This window comes from Acanthisitta chloris, unplaced genomic scaffold (assembly GCF_000695815.1).
Source record: "Acanthisitta chloris isolate BGI_N310 unplaced genomic scaffold, ASM69581v1 scaffold36796, whole genome shotgun sequence".
NCBI classification, from domain to species: Eukaryota; Metazoa; Chordata; class Aves; order Passeriformes; family Acanthisittidae; genus Acanthisitta; species Acanthisitta chloris.
Window position 1 is genome coordinate 38,748 of NW_008680521.1, and position 18,477 is coordinate 57,224.

Here is an 18,477-nt window from a genome sequence, read left to right on the forward strand (position 1 = left end):
TCTGGGGTCTCCACACAACCTTCTCTTCTCCAGGCTGAACAGCCCCAACTCCCTCAGCCTGTCCCCATAGGGGAGATGCTCCAGTGCTCTTAGCAACTTCGTGGCCTCCTCTGGACTTGCTCCAACAGTTCCATGTCCTTCTTACATTGAGGACACCAGAACTGTGTGCAGTGTTCCAGGTGGGTCTCAGGAGAGCAGAGCAGAGGGGAAGAATCACTTCTTTTGCCCTGCTGCCCACACTGCTGTGGATGCAGCCCAGGATTCCATTGGCTCTCTGGGCTGAGCTCACCCTGCAGCTCATGCTGAGCTCCTCATCCACTGTTAACATACCTATAACTGTGCTACATGCACATAACTCAAAAAGCAGAAACGAGTCCTCCTTATGGTGCTCTATAGAATACGACGTCTTTTGAGGAACTCTGATTGACTGCACCAATCAATCAAGGCTGATCTCAGATGTGTGTTCTGGTTTTGCAGACACAGAGGAAGTTGCCACTTTGCCTGAATTGATCGTGTGTTTCAGCGAGGTGTGCGTAGTAGTAACATGTTTTGCCTTGCAAAATACTATCAGGCAGATAACTGAATTTATTCACGGACTGATCTCGTTTCAATTAAGTGAATGCCTAAGAATAGTCATCTTACATAATTCCTTTAAAAGATTTGTCGAAAATCTGTCAAACACAATTTTATTTTTTTAACAATAACACTTGATTACAGGTCATGAAATATCTGGGTTTGTGAACTGTTTCCATGAATGCAGATGAGTACAGGATTTTGTGTGACTAGATTTTCCATCCAATTGTGTCCCACAGATCTGAGCAGCTGATGGGCTGTGACAGCCTCTTCCTCGTTATCTGCTCTGTTCTGATTCTGATGTGTCTCCTCCAAACGAGAATTTTATCCACATTAAATCACTTTCATATTGTACTAAAATTCATATATCTTGGGCCTGCAAATGATTATTTTCCCTGGAGTTTTGATTCAACTTTATTTAGACAAACAAATATGAGAAACCTCAAATCCAAATTTCTGTATTTTTCAGGGGGAAAAATTCAATGGTGGGTTTTGTTTTCTGGAGGCATTGGTGGAATAGAAAATCTATGCCCCTATTTATTTTGTGTGTGCTTTAGGTATTGGTTTTGGTGGTGGGAGGTAAAACTCAACAGACATATTTTTCCTAGCTTGGTATTCTCCATTGTCAGTCAGTTGAAATCTACACTGGCAAGTCATATATTAGTATTTTTCTGCCATATCATAGCTTTACTGAATTTTCTGGAGGCATTGGTGGAATAGAAAATCTATGCCCCTATTTATTTTGTGTGTGCTTTAGGTATTGGTTTTGGTGGTGGGAGGTAAAACTCAACAGACATATTTTTCCTAGCTTGGTATTCTCCATTGTCAGTCAGTTGAAATCTACACTGGCAAGTCATATATTAGTATTTTTCTGCCATATCATAGCTTTACTGAAAATTCTTTCAAAACCTGCTGCTTGCCTGAGGGAAGTTCTCTCTCTGTCCTTTGAGAATCAAAGAGCAGCACTGAATGTGGAATTGGATCTCTGATATGACAGCGAGATTGACTTTGTTATTCAATTGATTTTGTGCTTGTTCAATCTAACTGCTGCTATTCTAAACAGCTTTTTGTTTTCCTGTTGCTTCTTTTAATCCTCTACCTCATTACCAGGCTTCTTAAATTATTAAAGAGCATTCTGCTTAAACTGCTGTTTATAGCTCAGTTTTGCACATTGTCTTGCTCTGCCCTTTGCCTTATGTAGATTTTGACAAATTACCATTGCTGTTCCTGCACTGTTGCTTTTGAGAAGGGTTTTATCAGACTTGCTTTCTTCTAGGAGAATGCTGTCAAAATGGTGTGGTACTTCCATGTGAATTTCTACTTAATCCAGTTAATATCTGAATTCAGAGAGTATTTGTGACATTGTATTTGGCTACATAATATGCTTTCTCTGTTTGCATCTAAAGAGATTTTTTTCCTACCTCTTACAAATTCTGTTATTTTCCTAACTTACTATTCTCTCCCAAACAAATAAATAGAGCAACTGAGGGAACTTCATATCTTGTCTTAAAAGTAAAATAATTAACTAAAAAAAAATGCTGTTCCCTAACTTTACCTCAAAAACAGAAGGGCAGTTTGGTTTAAAAATTTGCTGTCCTGTCTCTTTAGCTCCCATCTGGTGGATTCACCATCCCTGGAGGTTTTTAGGATGTGACTGGATGTGGCACTTAGTGCCATGGTTTAGTAACCATGGTAGGGTTGGACTTGATGGTCTTGGAGGTCTTTTCCAACCTGGATGATTCTATGATTGCATTTCATTCTGGTTCTGGGTGAACCAGTTGTGCTAACTCAGACAAGTTCACATTGGGCTGTTGGGCTTAGCACACCTCAGCTCTTGGTCACAGTTCTTCCCTGCAGTCATGGAAGAAGTTTCAGTGGTTCTAATCTTCATTTAACTTCAAAGAGTGAAGGAGTTAGGAGGGAGGAACATCTTGGCCTTGCAAAAACAGGCAAAGCAGTGGGACACACTGATTTCTTGTCATTTCAAGTGTGTCTTGATTCTGTCCTAATTAGAAATTGTGTACTAAGATTTTTTTCACACACTTCAGAGCACACTCACACTTGCATTTTTTACCCAAATTATGAGATAAAGTACCTCCAAATAAGTTCACCTGATACAGAAATATTACTTTGCCATGCAAATCCTTTCTTACATATATCCTTACACCATGGCAGCTGCCACAGTGACTCGTGAAACGACAGAAAATTTGTGATTGGGAAAGGTGATATTTGAGAACTTTGTATTATCACATACAATTTCAATATCCAGTCATTTAAAAAAAAAAAGCTGCATAGTCTGGTATTTGAAACTGCTTTTAGTTTTATGCTCCAACCTATTACTTTTACTTAATTATGGTTTTTCTGTCTTTCAAACTGACATTCAGTTTTCCACAAAACCCTTTTGATTTCAGTAATTTGCTCCCAGATGAGAATGAGACATCCAAGAGGATCTATTTGCAGTTGATAAAAACATCATCTTCATTGCAGGTGGATGAAAGTGAGCAGAGAAAGAAAAAAAAAATCCTGAAGCAAAAAAACCTTTTCATATGCAAGTATTTATCTTATTTCCTCTAATGCTTTTAGTTGGCTAGGAAATGAGAGAGAAGTCTCCTTCAGTGAATTACCAAATGTATTAAACATATGCTTAATTGCTTTTGCTCTGCAGAAACACAGGCACAGCGGTCGGACCATTCCTCTGCACGATGTGCATCACACAGGATGAATAGAAATGGGCAACCTGATTACAGGCTGAAAAAGCAGCAAGGCAAACCAATGATGTGCCCCTCAGTGTCAAAGCAAAGTGTGCAGCCTTTGCTTCTGAATTGCAACTTCCACTGCAGATTTTGACTTCTTGGTTTTGTGTATATATACTAACAGCAGTTCATTATGTATTGCTACTTAGTTCTTTCTTAGCATTGTGGTAGGAAAAAGCTAATTTAGAGGAAGCTGCTGGGCTTGCCTAGGCGAAGACATTAGAATTCTTGTGCTGCAACTGGTTTAATGAGCTGTGTTTCTGTTTCTCTTGTCTGTTTTGCTGCAGAGCCTTTTAGTGCTTCTGTCTGGGTGATGATGTTTGTGATGCTTCTCATCGTGTCTGCCATGGCTGTCTTTATATTTGAATACTTTAGTCCTGTAGGATATAACAGGAACTTAGCACAAGGGAGAGGTAAGATTTACATTTTACACAACCCTGTGGCTGTAAAAAAATGATGTGTTTCCCATCCCTTGCCCTCTATCTTTTCAAATAAACATAACATAGGAATGAAACAGTGAAAGTAGCTATGAAACCAAGTGTGTTCTTCATTTAAAGTGTGATTTTTTTGTGGGCATCTATGCTCATGTTTGTATTCCAGTTCATTGGCATAAAGTCATAGAGAAGAGTAAGGGATGTGAGAGTTGTGTTCAGGCAGTTTGGTTAGTGCACTGGATCAGCTGTGAACTGTGAGCTTAAAAAAACATTGGAATTGATTCTACTCCTGACTCATAGGAATTCATGGTCAGTTTGGAGAAAGTTCTCTAAACTTCTGTGGATAATTTGGAAAAATAGCAGTTATTTTGTACATAGATTTATATAGTCCCTGCAAAAAGTCAGATGAACTCAGCCTTGAAATGAGGCCAGGGGCAGAAGGACATCAGTCCTTTCTGTGTGGCATCCATGGTTATAGAAACTTAATTTTCACAATATCCCAGCACTGCAGATTTAATACAGAACTTACCTTTCTCAGGGACAGCTGCAGTTCTATATTATGAGCACTCTGACCTGAGAATGAGGAGTTTGTGTCTTGCAGTGCCCTCATCCTTCCATTTCTTACCTTCCATTTGAGAGTGAAGCCTTTTTTAAAAATTTCTAAATCATACTTGCCTTATTTTATAACAAGATATCTTCCAGCTTAGTGAACACAGTTCTGGGCACTATTAAAAGATAATGGTTTCTTCTAGGTTATGGCTGGCTTGGTCCCTGGAAAAGGGGATTATTGCAATGTTCAGATGATATTACCATTTTAGTCAGATGGTAAATGTGTACCCTCTGTCCAAAATAAACATTGTCTTAACAAAGGGGAAAGCAAAGGTGAACAGAGACACTGGGGACAACAAGGGCTTGGCTATTCTTTTCTGTACTGTCTCACGTGCCAGAACTGATTATTTAGTGCACTTAGAGTGACAAAGATCCTAACTCAGCTCTAGAGACTCGCTATGAATCTACCTGCCATTAATTTCAAACATGGGAAGCTTAAAATAAAGGAGTATCTTTATGTAGACACCTCCTTTCCCTAGGCATTTTTGGCAGGATGAAGCTCAATTGTAATACAATCTTGTGGCACAAACAAAGCTTTGGACTGTTTCCTTGGCATATACTTTCCCTAACCTTTTTTTCTCAGAAAAATACTTATTATCTTTATATCATCTCAGTCCTAAACATGTCTAGAAGGTAGTTTCCTAAACCATAAGTGAGCTCCATTGCCTTTCTGGCATTGCACTCTACCTTCCTAGTGCTGCTGCAGAATAGAAGGGTAACCTAAGATGTGATATTTAATTGGGTTATGAAATATTTGCATTAGATTGGTTAGCAATTCTACTGAAATGAGAACATACACTGGTTTGATTCCAAATTATAGTTCAATTAACAGCTAAATCTGAGTTTTTAATGTGCATCCCCTTGGATAAAGGGACAGGGCAAGGAAGGAGGGAATGTTACAGTGTCTGCAGCAGAGCTCACTGCCTGAATTGCAATTTAATTGGAAAAAAGATAACTATAAATAGGTCAAGTGAGTCACAGCCAGGGGAGCTCTGTTTGTCTCCTTTGAGAGTAAAGGGACTCTAGATGATGAGCAATATGTGATTACTGCACTGTACTTACCTACAGCTGAGAGAGAATAAACTGCCCTTAGTTCTCCAAGGGCTCTCCAAGTTAGGCCTTTGGAGTGGATAGTGGCATTGCTAATCCAGTGTGAGCCTTGAGGCAGTGTGCTGACCACTTTGGGCTGAATTAAAGGGTGACTGAAAACAGAAGAGCAAAGTTACCAAATTTATTAGCTGGGCCAGGATTGTCTCTGTCATGCCAACACATTGGGAGCCACAGAACTGATTGGGAACATGTGAAGCAGCCAAAGCCTGGTTTGCTCTAAATGACATGTCTCTACAGGTAGCTCCTTTGTGCTGCCTTCCTGATTTATGCTCTGAGTACAAAGGTGCTTAAAAGTAAGTGACATATTCACACACTTTGATCTTAAAGATGCTTACATAATGTTCCGAAAGCATAACGCTGGAAGAGTGGAGGTGATAAAAATAATTTGGGAAGAAAAGGAGAGGAATTGAATCATTAAGGCTTTAAACCTCCAGTTTTCCATTTCATGTCTGCTGGCACAGAAGGCTGACAGGGGCAAGAGTGGCACATACCTTGCTGCAAGACATACCAGTTTGCTTCCCCTGCAAACTTACCCTTTCCATTTTCATTTTAAAACCTTTTGAGCTACATGGCACATAGAAAGATGTTCAAATACTTTTGACAAACACAGAAATTAATGTCATTACATTGGAGAGGATCTATGGTAAACCCTGTGATTCCACTGGGAGTAGTGAATATGCACTGAACGATTTTTTCACCCATGTCTCTGAGATTAATCTGTCGTTTATCCAGGGTATATTTATTGACAAGGTTTAACTGCAGCTGAACTAATTCCTCTTTGCAATTACAGATCCCCACGGGCCATCCTTCACCATTGGGAAGGCAGTGTGGTTACTGTGGGGTCTGGTCTTCAACAACTCTGTGCCTGTGCAAAACCCCAAAGGGACGACAAGTAAAATCATGGTCTCGGTTTGGGCTTTCTTTGCTGTCATTTTCCTGGCCAGTTATACTGCCAACTTAGCTGCCTTTATGATTCAAGAGGAATTTGTTGACCAAGTGACTGGACTGAGTGATAAAAAGGTAAGTCTTCAGCTCAAAAGAGGTCAATGTCCATTCTTCATAATCCTTCTACCAATGGGTACTTTGTGCTAAAAAACTCTGAGCAAGGTCATAAACTAAACCTGGGTGATTTCATTCTGAGGACAACCCTTTACTAATAAACCTAAGACTCAAAGCATGAAAATATCAGACTGTTTTAAAAGTCTATGCTTTGCCTATTCAAAAGCAATGGCATCTGTTGAAAAGTGCCTTTATTTTGTGATGGAAATCAGTTATTGTTTGATTAAAGGGAATGCTGTAGCAATGTAAAAAAGCTTCAAAAGCTGTGTGGAATGTTAGTAATATATTAATAGACAAAATATTAATAAACCCAGAAACTCTCCAGTAATTCTCAGAAACCAGTTAACGCTCCTGAAAAACCATCTTTTTGCTTTCTACGTAGTGTGCAAGGAAACTAGAAATAGTTCAGATTTAAAGTGGCACCAGCACAAATAAGCAAAGAGAAAGGGCAAAAAAATTGTGCCTATTGTCTGTGGATGTTTGAATGATGTGGCTGTTATGTAATAGTGATAGTGCATGGAGGGATTGAAGTCCATTCACCAAATGATTGTGGTGATGGATATGCACAATAAACGTGAAGGGTTTGCTGGTTTCAAGTCTGTGCCCAGTTGTTCTAAAATGAATCTAAATATTGACATTAAGAAGGAATATTTAAATACTTTCTAGCCCAGGGGACAACTTCACAAGGGATTTTTCTCAAAGGACAGAAAATCAAGGAGATTGTAACTCAAAAAGCAAAAAAAAAAGGCAACAGCTCAGATAGCCTTACGTCTGTTTTTTTGTTTTAACTGCTTTTTATGACCAGCCTTTGATTGACTGCCTGAAATATCAAAGCCTGAATTACAAGCATGGCTAGAGGAAAGACAGATAAAAAGAAACAAAAAATGATAATAATAGTTTTGTTTTCCTAAAGTTGTGTTGTCACAAAACCTTTGAAAGAGCATGAAGATTGTTAAATAAACCTCTATTTTAAGATAATACTCTGAGACAGATAAAAGGTATTCTCTCTTGAGGATAAAGAAAAAAGTAGATTTGAGAAATGTTTTGCTCCTGTTTGTGACAGTACACAGCGTTTTCCTGGGCAGTCTTAGTTTTGGCAGGATTTGGCTGGCACCTGGCACAGCACTAGGATTCAGGTCTGCCAGAGCTCTCTTACCTTCCCCTCTTTGCTGGCTGATTGCCACTCACCTATGGGCTGAGAAATGTCAGTGTTTGTTCTAGAGCTTTTTGGCTAATGACTTAGTTTTGTCATTTTTCTACTCTGTCTGCTAAGTAGGATTTTATTTCCACAAAAAAAAAAAAAGCAGAATTAAAATAGAAAACTACTTGAATCACAAAATGCCATCTGGGTTTGTGTGGCCTGCTGATCATTTATTTGATCTGCCACCTTTGTTTTCAGTTTGCAGTGCTTCAAACTTTGCCTGCAGCACACAGAGATAAATCAGGGGAGCCTTGACTTCCCTGATTGAATTAGAGAAGTCAGAAGTCCAGAAAAGCAATGATCTATACCAGAACATTCTTCTTGGCAGACACAAGTTTTGCCTCCTCCACAATCCTGAGGTTCCTTGGATTTGAAAAAGTCCAATAATTAAGGATGATTTATGGGAATATAATCTGATTGAGGTTAAATTGGTTTTCTCCCCCCTTTGCCTTGTTGCTGCAATGCTGTTAGTAGGGGAACAGTTCTGGAATTTGTCTGATTTTACTGTTGTTCACTGGAAAACTCTGACCCCTGCAGCAAGCAAAGCAGCTGCAGGCAAAGGCCAGTGAGAAGGGCCAGAAATACAGGTAAAATCAGTTTGAATAAGTAATATCTAGAAGTTCACTGCATTTAAAAAGAGAAAAGTCTTCAGGGCTGGTAAATCAGTTTGCTGTTCTTTCCCTCTCTCATTTTTCCCACTGCCACATCTGAAGGTTGAAGTCAATGCAGTGAAATATTCCCAGTTAGAGTACTGGAATTTCTCAGTCCATCTCCCCATGTGATAGACTAGAGAAAAAAATCAGGAAGAAAAACCCTCTCTGAGCACTCAGCCCTGACCCTCAGCATTGGATATCATCCCATTCAGGAAATCTGTAACACTCTACCAGCTGCTTCAGCACTTCTGCTGAACACATGATAATGTGCCATTTACCCCTTGGAAATGTTGCTAATGAATTTGTGACTGCCATGTCATCCAAGTGTCACCCAGCAAGGCATGGCACAGCATGTACTGGAGTTACCAGGGGTGGGTGTTCATAAACTCAAATGATTCAGAAAAGGAGAAGAAAATGATATTTTGACATTCGTGTATCTGTAAAAGATATTTAAAAGCTCTACCTTCAGAAAAAGTTAGACAAAATGAGTCCAAAGTATCCAGCAAAGCTGACATTCATGACTTTTGTTAATTTTGAGGCTGTTTGTGCCTGTGTCATGTAGAGAGAGGAGTTTACAAAGGGAGGGTAGGTTGCAGTGGACAGAATTGTCTTTCAAAGTCAGGTTGAGGGAGTTGGGGCTGTTCAGCCTGGAGAAGAGAAGGTTGTGTGGAGACCTCAGAGCAACATTTCAATATCTGAAGGGCCTACAAGGAACTGGAGAGGGACTCTGTGTTAGGAACTGCAGGGACAGGACAAGGGGGAATGGGTTCAAACTGGAGGAGGGAAAGTCTAGGTTGGATGTGAGGGAAAGGTTTTTCCCTGTGAGGGTGGTGAGACCCTGGCCCAGGTTGCCCAGGGAGGCTGTGGCTGCCCCAACCCTGGTGGTGTTCAATCCAGGCTGGATGAGCCTTGAGCAACCTGATCTAGTGAGGAGATGCCCCTGCCCAGGGCAGGGGTTGGGGCTGGATGATCTGTAAGGTCCATTCCAACCCCTAAATTCTATGATTCATCTCTGCTCTCCTGCAGAAATAATTTTGTGTTCCATGAATGTTTCATTTGGGCAGATATGTTAATTTTCTCAACTATTCCTATGAGAGGAAACACCTCCCAACGTCTTAGATTCATATCAATGTTCTGGAAAAGTGAGAATATTCAGAACCAAACTCCATTTCTAAATTACCAGCATCCTCCACTCTAATCTCCCCATTCCCCTAGTTCTCCAGCCATACCCCAGGACTGGGACTGAGCTGCTCACCACAGCTGAATTTTGAACACATGTCAACATGATGAGCAGCAGCAATTTTTACAGATCCTGAAAACAACAATATTTCTTTAATTCTGTTTTTTTCCAGTTCTATTGACTGGTAAATTTGATAGCTATTAGGAGATACTAGAGGCCTCCTCAGTACTTCAGGGATACATTATCTGTATATTTCAGGAAAGCTAATAGCAAGTTCCATTTATCTCAGTAGAATCTCTGGACATATAGTTAAAAGCAGGGTTTGTTTCAGAGCTGCATAATAAACTCAACAAAGGAGAGAACAAATATAGACTAAGAACCATGACTAGTGTACAGTGTAATTTTAGTGCATGGGTCAATTACTATGTGTAAAAGTAGTAGCAAAGTAATAATTTAAACAGTAAAGCTGTGAAAAGGGAAAATGAGAAAAGTAAGACATCTGTTAGCTAAACGAATAGAGAAAAATAGAGTTCATTCCTCTGTGCTTTGTCAAAATACGCTTAATTAAGATGAAGCATTTAATTGTAGTTCTGTAACAAGAAAATAGTGTTGCAGCAATAATTTCACAGTCAAGGTTTGATGGAATTGAAAATACTCCCAGTTTTTGTATAAGCCTATTTGTATTCTCTTTGCAAATTGGCACTGGATCTTGGGAATTCTTGATGCCCTGAGACCAAATGTTAAAAAGAGAACTGTTTCATATGTATCCCCAAAGGAATCAGCAGCTGTATAAATATTAGCTGTCTCTTGCAGCACAGGATATATAGATTGCTCTTCTCACTGCAGCAGTAAAAACAGAGTGTGTTTTACCCTGGAGTTTGTGGGTGACTGCTTTTATCAATGCTCAATGCAATTTCCTCATTAGCCAATAATTTGAGTGACCTCTTGCATTTGTTTCTTAAAGAGATATTTAAATCTAATCCTAAAGTATCACTTAGAGTTTTTTAAAGGAAGATGTTGAAAAGGTGCATATAAAGTTTTCACGTTGTTGGCAAAAGTTTAGGTGAGATTATCTGAATGATTGCCAAGCCTGAAACCTGAGTGTGCCACATTAGAGTGGCAAAACAAAGCTGGTTTTACTTTGGATGTAGATGTTTCTTTAAGTTCAATCAGTGTGAAGACACTTTCTGGTATAATAAGCCTGAATTAACCCTCAGCATTTACCGAGAAGAAATCTGAAGCAGTTTAGACAACTGTCTTTTTTCAACCTGAAATTGCCCTTTTTCACATTTTGAATGCCTGAAACATTTTGCTTTTTTCCCTTTCTCTCTAGTTTCAAAGGCCACATGATTATTCACCTCCTTTTCGCTTTGGAACGGTCCCAAATGGAAGCACAGAGAGGAATATCCGAAACAACTACCCTGATATGCACCTTTACATGACAAAATTCAACCAGAAGGGAGTTGAAGATGCCTTGGTCAGCTTGAAAACTGGGTGAGCTTTTTCCTATGGGTTTGAAAGAATACTGTAGACTCTTCAGAAAGTGAGGAATATTGATCTGCACTTCTTGTGATGCTGAACAGTCATGTCAGGCACATGGCTCTTGTTCTTCAGCTGCACCCTAGGGTATCTCTGTCCTTGATTTCAGCCATTGCTAGGCCTTGTTCAGTTGGATGGATAGTTTATTTAGGGGATGTATGCTCCTTGTACTTTTCACCAAGCCTTGTGTTACTGAAAACCCTGAAAAACTGCTGTTAGCTTTAAAATCAGGGCACCTGTCAGACACTTAGGTGTGAAAATGGGGGGACTGCCTGACTCAGGGAGGTTCAGGACCTGCAGTAAAACTCAGGCTGGCTGCTCCTGCTCCAGCTGATGCTCTTCCTCCAAAGCTTTATTCCTTTTGACAGCATAAGCTATTCATTTAGTATAGATTTCTTTTCCCCTGCTGAAGTTTCTTTCCTCACCGAAGTGATTTCTCAGTGTGGACACCCCCAGGTGTATCCCTTGCTCCCCCTGACTGACATTGCTGTAGCAGATGGTACAAATAAGCTGTGACACACAGTGTTTTCCAGATCAATATAAGTAACTGCTCCATACAGCTGTGCTCCTGAGGATTTTATCAGGTGGCACCTACAAAGGATTGAATAGCATTGCATCAGCTGCTTTTGGGCTCATAATCTTAAAAGCAGTCATTTTTCACTTTTTCTGCCAAATTTTTCTCTTCTGTTCCTCAGCTTACATAACAGTATCTTCTTCCTTTCCCACTCATGAAGTATTTGACCAGATTCTTTCTCTTTCTCATGTAAAGTTTGCCCTTGCATCTTTAACTAAACTTGATTGAGCTTTCCCACTCCCTGATTTTGCTTGATCCCATGACTTTTGGTACATCTTGTCCCATGGAGTCTATATTACTATGGCTCTTTTGATGCTGACCCATCTCTTCCTCCTCAAACTGCTTCTGATTCCAAACACATAGATAATTCCTATTTTCCTCTGCAGTATGTGTGTTCTGCTCACCTTATTACAGCTATTTTGGCTCTTTTCGTCTTTATCTCTTTCCAAAGATTTTCCTGTGCTTTTGTCTTTATTTTTTATTCTCATCGTTGGGGATACAACAAGCAACTAACATGTGGTAAAGCTTAATATTGCACAGTTTTTTGAAGATGAACTACCTGATAATTATAGAGTCAAGGACTTGCAAAGATTAGTTGCTAATTGCTGCGGGAAGTTGAGATAAACAGTATCTGTGTTACTCCTGAAGAATGTTTGTATAACCTCTATGTATTTCCAATCTCACTTTTAAAACTACTTCTGCTTCATTGAAGACATAAAATTTAGTCTCCTCTAACTCCTTTTAGATAGTGTTTGATTCTAATTTTAAGGTGGAGCAGAAAATGCCAACAATGAGGCAATACTTAATGACTGAATAATGCTACACATGTGGCACCTGATCTAAACAGAATGAAATGATAACGAGTGTCTTGGCACAGTTTGTTCTGTATCTCAAGCAGTGGAAAATCAGCTGCTTCAGTCCACTTGCTAACCTGGCCAGGAAAAGCCTCAGGGGCAGTAATACAGATAGAAATGTGTATAAAATAAATGCTGTTTCTGCCTTTATTTCCTGGTCTGGTGTGAGGGTTAGGATAGGTCTTGTGTTGAGTATTGCTGTAGGTGGTGTGTGTGGTGCAATTTGTGTCTGGGTAGCCTTAAAAACATACTCAGCCCCTTTCTGTTTTCATCTTTGAGAGATGAAGCTCGTGGTGTTTCAAAAATTAATGTACAAGGAAAGCATCTGCCTTTGTTTTTTTTAATTAGAACAAGCAACTTCACTGCATGGGCAATAGGCTTGGACCTTTCTTGTTCAATTAGCATCAAAAACGTTTGAGATCATCGACTGGGAAATGCTGCAAATCAAAGTGGAAATGAGATTTTTGTTGTAGTCTGACATTGACATTCTGCCTCCTCCTTCAGGTGAATCCCCATGGGGTGTTCACTGCAGCTTATTCATGGTGGTGGTGAAGACAAATTTATCAGCTGTACTGGTTTTTTTTTTTCCTTTTGTTTGATATGAAATCCACCAAAAAAATCTGTAAAGTCTCAGTAATATCTGTCTCTTGTCACTAGTTCCTCATTTCTGAGACTCACAGATCCAGTTCTCAGAAAGCTGCAGAAGCACCATATAAACCCCAGCAGAACTTTATGAATTAGATGTATCCGTTTGCAACGAGGCCTGTTAAAAAGGGAAGATCTTGTTGTTGAAGTGCTACTTAATCATTTTCAAAATGGCAAAATATTGTCCCTCCTTCAATGCAATTTAGTACTGAAAGCAATCATGATCTTACAAGCTTGTCAAAAAATGTACTTGTGTTTTTCACTACATTTCATGTGTTTGAGGGATCAGGTGACCCATGTGCAGAGCTTGGGATTGCTCCTTAGGACTGAGCAGCTCAGGAATTCTTGAGGATTTTGTTCCTTTTTGCTAATGAGAACAGAAATGGCAGTTATGGCCCTAAGCATTATTCAGAAGAGTAAAGACTGGAAGACATTAGCTCATGTATTCTTGGTGGGTGATGTCCAGCCCTGTTAGAGCCACAGTGGCTCCCCTGAGTTCTTTAGATGTTTATTGATCAAATACAGTTAAAAAAAATGCCTTGCAAGCATTTCTGTCTATGCTGCATTTAATTCAGCTACATTTCTAGAACCCTCTGTAACAGGGAGACAGATCCCATTGATTTTGCTTCTTGAAGAGAGAAGAAGTCCCTGAATAGGAAGTTGTTAATTATTTTGTTTTTTGCAGTGGCTCTTTGGGTTTGTTTGCCTGCCTATATTTTTCCCAAAGAGATGATAGTTGAATATTCTCTTTTTTGCACACAAAACAACCTTTTGTGTTGCAGTTCTTTGGGGCAGGTTATCTGAGCTCATAGCTGTTGAGTTTGCATGTAGTGCTTCTCTGTGTATGAATGTTTTGCTGCTGTAAAACTGCCAAGGGGAGAAATTGCAACAGCAATAAACTGGAAATGCATTTTATGTTCTCACCTTTGCCCCAGCACATATACAGTGGCATATAGTCTGGGATTTAACTGCTAATGGCTGAGATGAGAAAATTTAATTGGGAGAGACTTTTTTTTAACTCTAGGGATAAAATGGGAAATGTTCACTTGCCTATTGCCCAACTCTTCCTTTCAAGGAATTTGCTCTAATGAATCCCTGGTGTTCCACAGGCAAGTGGCTCCTGGTACAGCTGCAGAGCCCCTCACTATGATTCTGTGACTATTTATTTAGGGATCTGATGCTGAAGTTTACTTGGGACTCCATCTGCCTTCCTGTTAAAGACAGCAATGCTTGGGAGTTTCTACACGTCAAATTTAATACTTTCTTCCTTAGTCATCTCTGACACACTGGTGGAAATGCAAAGCTGCTTAGGTAGAATGTCTGCTGGAGCCCCAGCAAGTACAGCCTCAGATGTGGGGAGTTATCAAAAGTGAGGTTTTACAGCCACACAATTAATGAGCTGTCCCCGAGGAGCTGCTGGTGGCTTTGCTAGGACCACGTGATGATTCTGTTCATTAATGACAAATAATAATGCCAGCAGAAATACCTGCAAGCACCTAACTGGGCAGAGCAAACAGCACAAGGAGTTACCCCAGCAAGTACAGCCTCAGATGTGGGGAGTTATCAAAAGTGAGGTTTTACAGCCACACAATTAATGAGCTGTCCCCGAGGAGCTGCTGGTGGCTTTGCTAGGACCACGTGATGATTCTGTTCATTAATGACAAATAATAATGCCAGCAGAAATACCTGCAAGCACCTAACTGGGCAGAGCAAACAGCACAAGGAGTTATTTCCTCCCTGCAAGCCTCACTCTCCCACGTGCAAACAACAATATTATTAGCAATGCTTATGGAATCCAAGCCCTACGCAGAGAAAGGGCAAGGGAAGACCCCAGAAGGCCCCAATGGCCTTTTAACCCTCCATCTCTGAGTTTATTGGCCTGAATTGGATTTTCCTTGTGCTTATAAATTGTATCCAGTTCACAGCTTTGCACTCTCTGTTATTTGCTGAACAAATCCAAACAGGTCAGAGGCTCTGCTGGCAGTTCTGCAATGGGCCCAGGCATAACCAGGAGGCAAACATCCCCATTTCTCTCAGCTGGAACATGCTTTGCATCATGCCCAGCAGGTCCTTCTGTTAATTAGCTCTGTCAATTAAAGTGGTGATGTGCCCAAATTTAAAAACAAACCCAACTTGTCTTTTGGACAGCCAGCTGCCATCTCCCCTTCAATGTAAACATTTCAATATTTTTCAATTTAGTTTTATAGCAAAACTGTCATCAAAATTTTCACCAAAGCTTCCTAGTTTTAATCCTTTCTGTGGGTCAAACCTCTTCCCCTAAAAAGAGAAGGGAAATCTAAGTTATCTGTTTGAAAGCAAAAGTATCTATTTTTTATTTTTCATAAAAAGCACAAATCCTTCGTTGTGCTGGTGGGCAGAGAACAACAGCTTACAATGGGAACTCACAGAAATGTTCAGCACACGTGAATTTTTAAACTTTTAATCTAGTGGCTCAATATTTTTTGGCTGTTTCTGAGTGACACCACCTTGCAGGATTTGTAATTGAGAAGATTCCCATTTTTCTTAGACTTTTAATGTTGCACTACACTGAGCAATTCTTTTGCCAGATTTTTAAGACTTTGCCAGAGATGGCTGAATGCGTAGAGTGTTTGAGATATTTTTAAGTAAAAGTTGCCATCAGTTGGTCTCTCCTCTTTGCTCTCTCCTCTCTGTCACTCTGTCCTTGCCGTGTTTGGCACCAGAGCTTTGTAAAGCTCAGGAATGATTGATAAAATACTGCATTTGTGGAGTTAAACTTACATAGTTGGAGATCAGGTGTTGTCAATACCAAAATAAACAAACTCAGAAAGAAACTGAAGGAACTGGTGGAAGGTGAATAATTCTGAGCTGTTAAGCAGGTTTAGTACCTCTCATCTGAAATATCCACTCATCTGAAGCCAAGGTGATCTGTTCAGGAGCAAAAACATCCATACCTGTCTTGTTTCTTTTATTCCTCTTTAAGTATCTATTTTTTGCAATAATCTATTGGCATAGATTATTGGATCTCAGCCAGTGAGGATCTGCTGCTCACCTATGGGTATTCCTCACCTTATGTACTCTGGGGGAAACATCTAACTCAAACAGCACTGAACAAAGACCCCAAACTACCAGAGAGAGCAAGATGTTTGCTGTGCTCCAGCATGTCTACTTATCCCTATCAATTTTGGCAGTAAAGCACTAAATTATGATACAAATCCAAATGTACTTTCTGCTGCAGTTAATAATGTGAGTAATGATTTCCTTCCTGACCTTCTGTAAAGAAGAAATCTCTGCTAAACAGTTTGGCCCATTCCAGATTTCCTCTCCTGGTTGATCAGGTTCAGACAACTTCTGCAATCAATAGCTTCATTTAGTTTGGCATCAGATGACTGAGGCAACTTAATTTCCATTCCCATCACGCTGCTTTCTTTACATGCCTTTTTTTTTTTTTTTTTTTTTGGTACTTCAGTCTCATACTAATTTCAGTCTTCATTCCAATATTCATTTGGGCACTGTGCTCTGAGGAGAATGATTTCCAATGGATGTTATAGCTGTAGCAACCCAACCTAAGGATTGGAAAACTGGTTTGCAACTGGGCAACTCTGTCTGTGCTGAAAGGCTGCAGAGATGCTCAAACATTTAAGAGTGCTGTTCCAGCTAGGAAGATTTATTGCAGAGGATCTGTTCACCAAAGTATCAATCCTGAAAATCTAATAGCTTCAAAGAACTGTGTGCCTGGAGGAGCACAACTTTCCTGCTTGTGCTGCTGAAGTGAGCAGAGTGCAGGGTTTGCACTACAAGGTGCCAAGCTGCCAGCACAGGGGGAGACTCCTATGGCATTTCCACTTGTGGCAGGATTTTCTGGCATCAGTTTTTCTGATCCCTGTTTCTCCATCACTTGCTGTCCCTTCAGGAAATGCAGTTACTCTCACATTCTTTATTTCTTGCATTTTCAGGAATTTTTTTCATGGCCATAAGATAAATCCATTGCTTTTTTTTTTTGATGCCTTATTTTTTTTAGGGAAATACGAAAAGGCTGTTTCTCCTGTTCAGCTGATCCATAGAAACTTGCCTCTAGGAAAAAAAATGGTTTATGGTAATTTATTTCTAATTCCTTTACTCAGTACCTGAGTGCTCTTCTGTTTGTTGTTTGGTTTGGTTTTTTTTTTTTGCAAAAAAGGTTATCTCCTATGTCTCTATTACCATTTTTTAAGTAATGCACTTCTCAATTTAATATCTTTAAACACTCCAAAGTCCCTGGAAATGAGCTGAACAGGTGGAAGTGGCTATGTCCCATCTAAACCCTCTTCTTTTGAGGAGCTGGTCTAGGTTTCAGTGTTCATTTGGTTTGGGATTGAGAGCAGGTGCTTGGTAAGCTGTGCTGAATTTATCCTTCATTATGCTATTGTAACTGGGACAAAACCTTTAATCTAAAAATATATTCTCCCTACTCATTTTGTGTTTTGATAAACTGATGAGTTGCAAAAAAACTTCTTGGCTTGGCTTCTGAGACATGAAGTGGGACACTCTTGCCATGGTATAAATTAATCATAAAGGCACAGTAAATTTTCCATTCTTTTGTTGCTAAGGGGAGTTGTCCCAGGGACTGGGAAGGTGGGTGGGCAGAGTGGTGGTGAATGGGAGCTCTCCTGAGTGAGGAGGGTGGACCTGCCCATTCAGGTAAGCACAGCCAAGTGATGCAGGAAGGGTCACAGTGGGTTTTCTGGCAGTTGGCATTGCCCTGACAGGGGAGGTGAAGCCTCCACCATCTCTCATGGTGGTGTTAATATCTGTCAGAAGTTGCTCTTTCAAATTTCATGTCTACATGTTGTGTGTGAAGATTGAAGTGAGGACAGTTTGGGCTGGGAGAAAAGTTGAAAGCTCATTCTCTGCTCCTGAGTTCCTCACTGAACTGAGTTATACTTTGCTAAGCTGCATCGTTCCAGGGGTTGGTTGTGGAATTTTCCCCAAATGAATTGACAATGCCAAGATGTCAAGAAATCCATTCAGTGCCTGTGAACTCCAGTTCTGTGTGGAGCTATTTGTATATGCACTGAGAGATAAAGTCACTGCAGGTGATGAAGTGCATCAGATAACCTGAAATGCATTTTAGCACAAAGTGGGTAAAAGGAATGATCATGCTAAAGGTTAAATGTCTGATTCTCCTGCTCTGCCAGTATCAAAGTGTCACTTCAGAGCACTTTCATGGCAGCCTCATCTTCAGAGCAGTGTTCTTTCCTTGATCCCTGCACCATTCCACAGTGACCTTTGGGCATGGGATCCCCTGGACACAGAGGCCCAAATGACACTGTGT

The 18,477-nt window shown here is 40.1% G+C and overlaps 1 protein-coding gene across 1 annotated transcript in view; it reads left to right on the plus strand.

Moving 5' to 3' along the window:
* The window catches only part of GRIN2A (glutamate receptor, ionotropic, N-methyl D-aspartate 2A), a gene marked incomplete at both ends in the record, with an annotated part of 48,381 nt that overhangs the window by 23,043 nt on the left and 6,861 nt on the right, over positions 1 to 18,477 (plus strand). Inside the window, 3 exons of the mRNA XM_009077729.1 lie at positions 3,614 to 3,739; positions 6,270 to 6,499; positions 10,906 to 11,066. Coding sequence (XP_009075977.1) covers positions 3,614 to 3,739; positions 6,270 to 6,499; positions 10,906 to 11,066 — 517 coding nt within the window. The remainder of the gene's footprint in view (positions 1 to 3,613; positions 3,740 to 6,269; positions 6,500 to 10,905; positions 11,067 to 18,477) is intronic.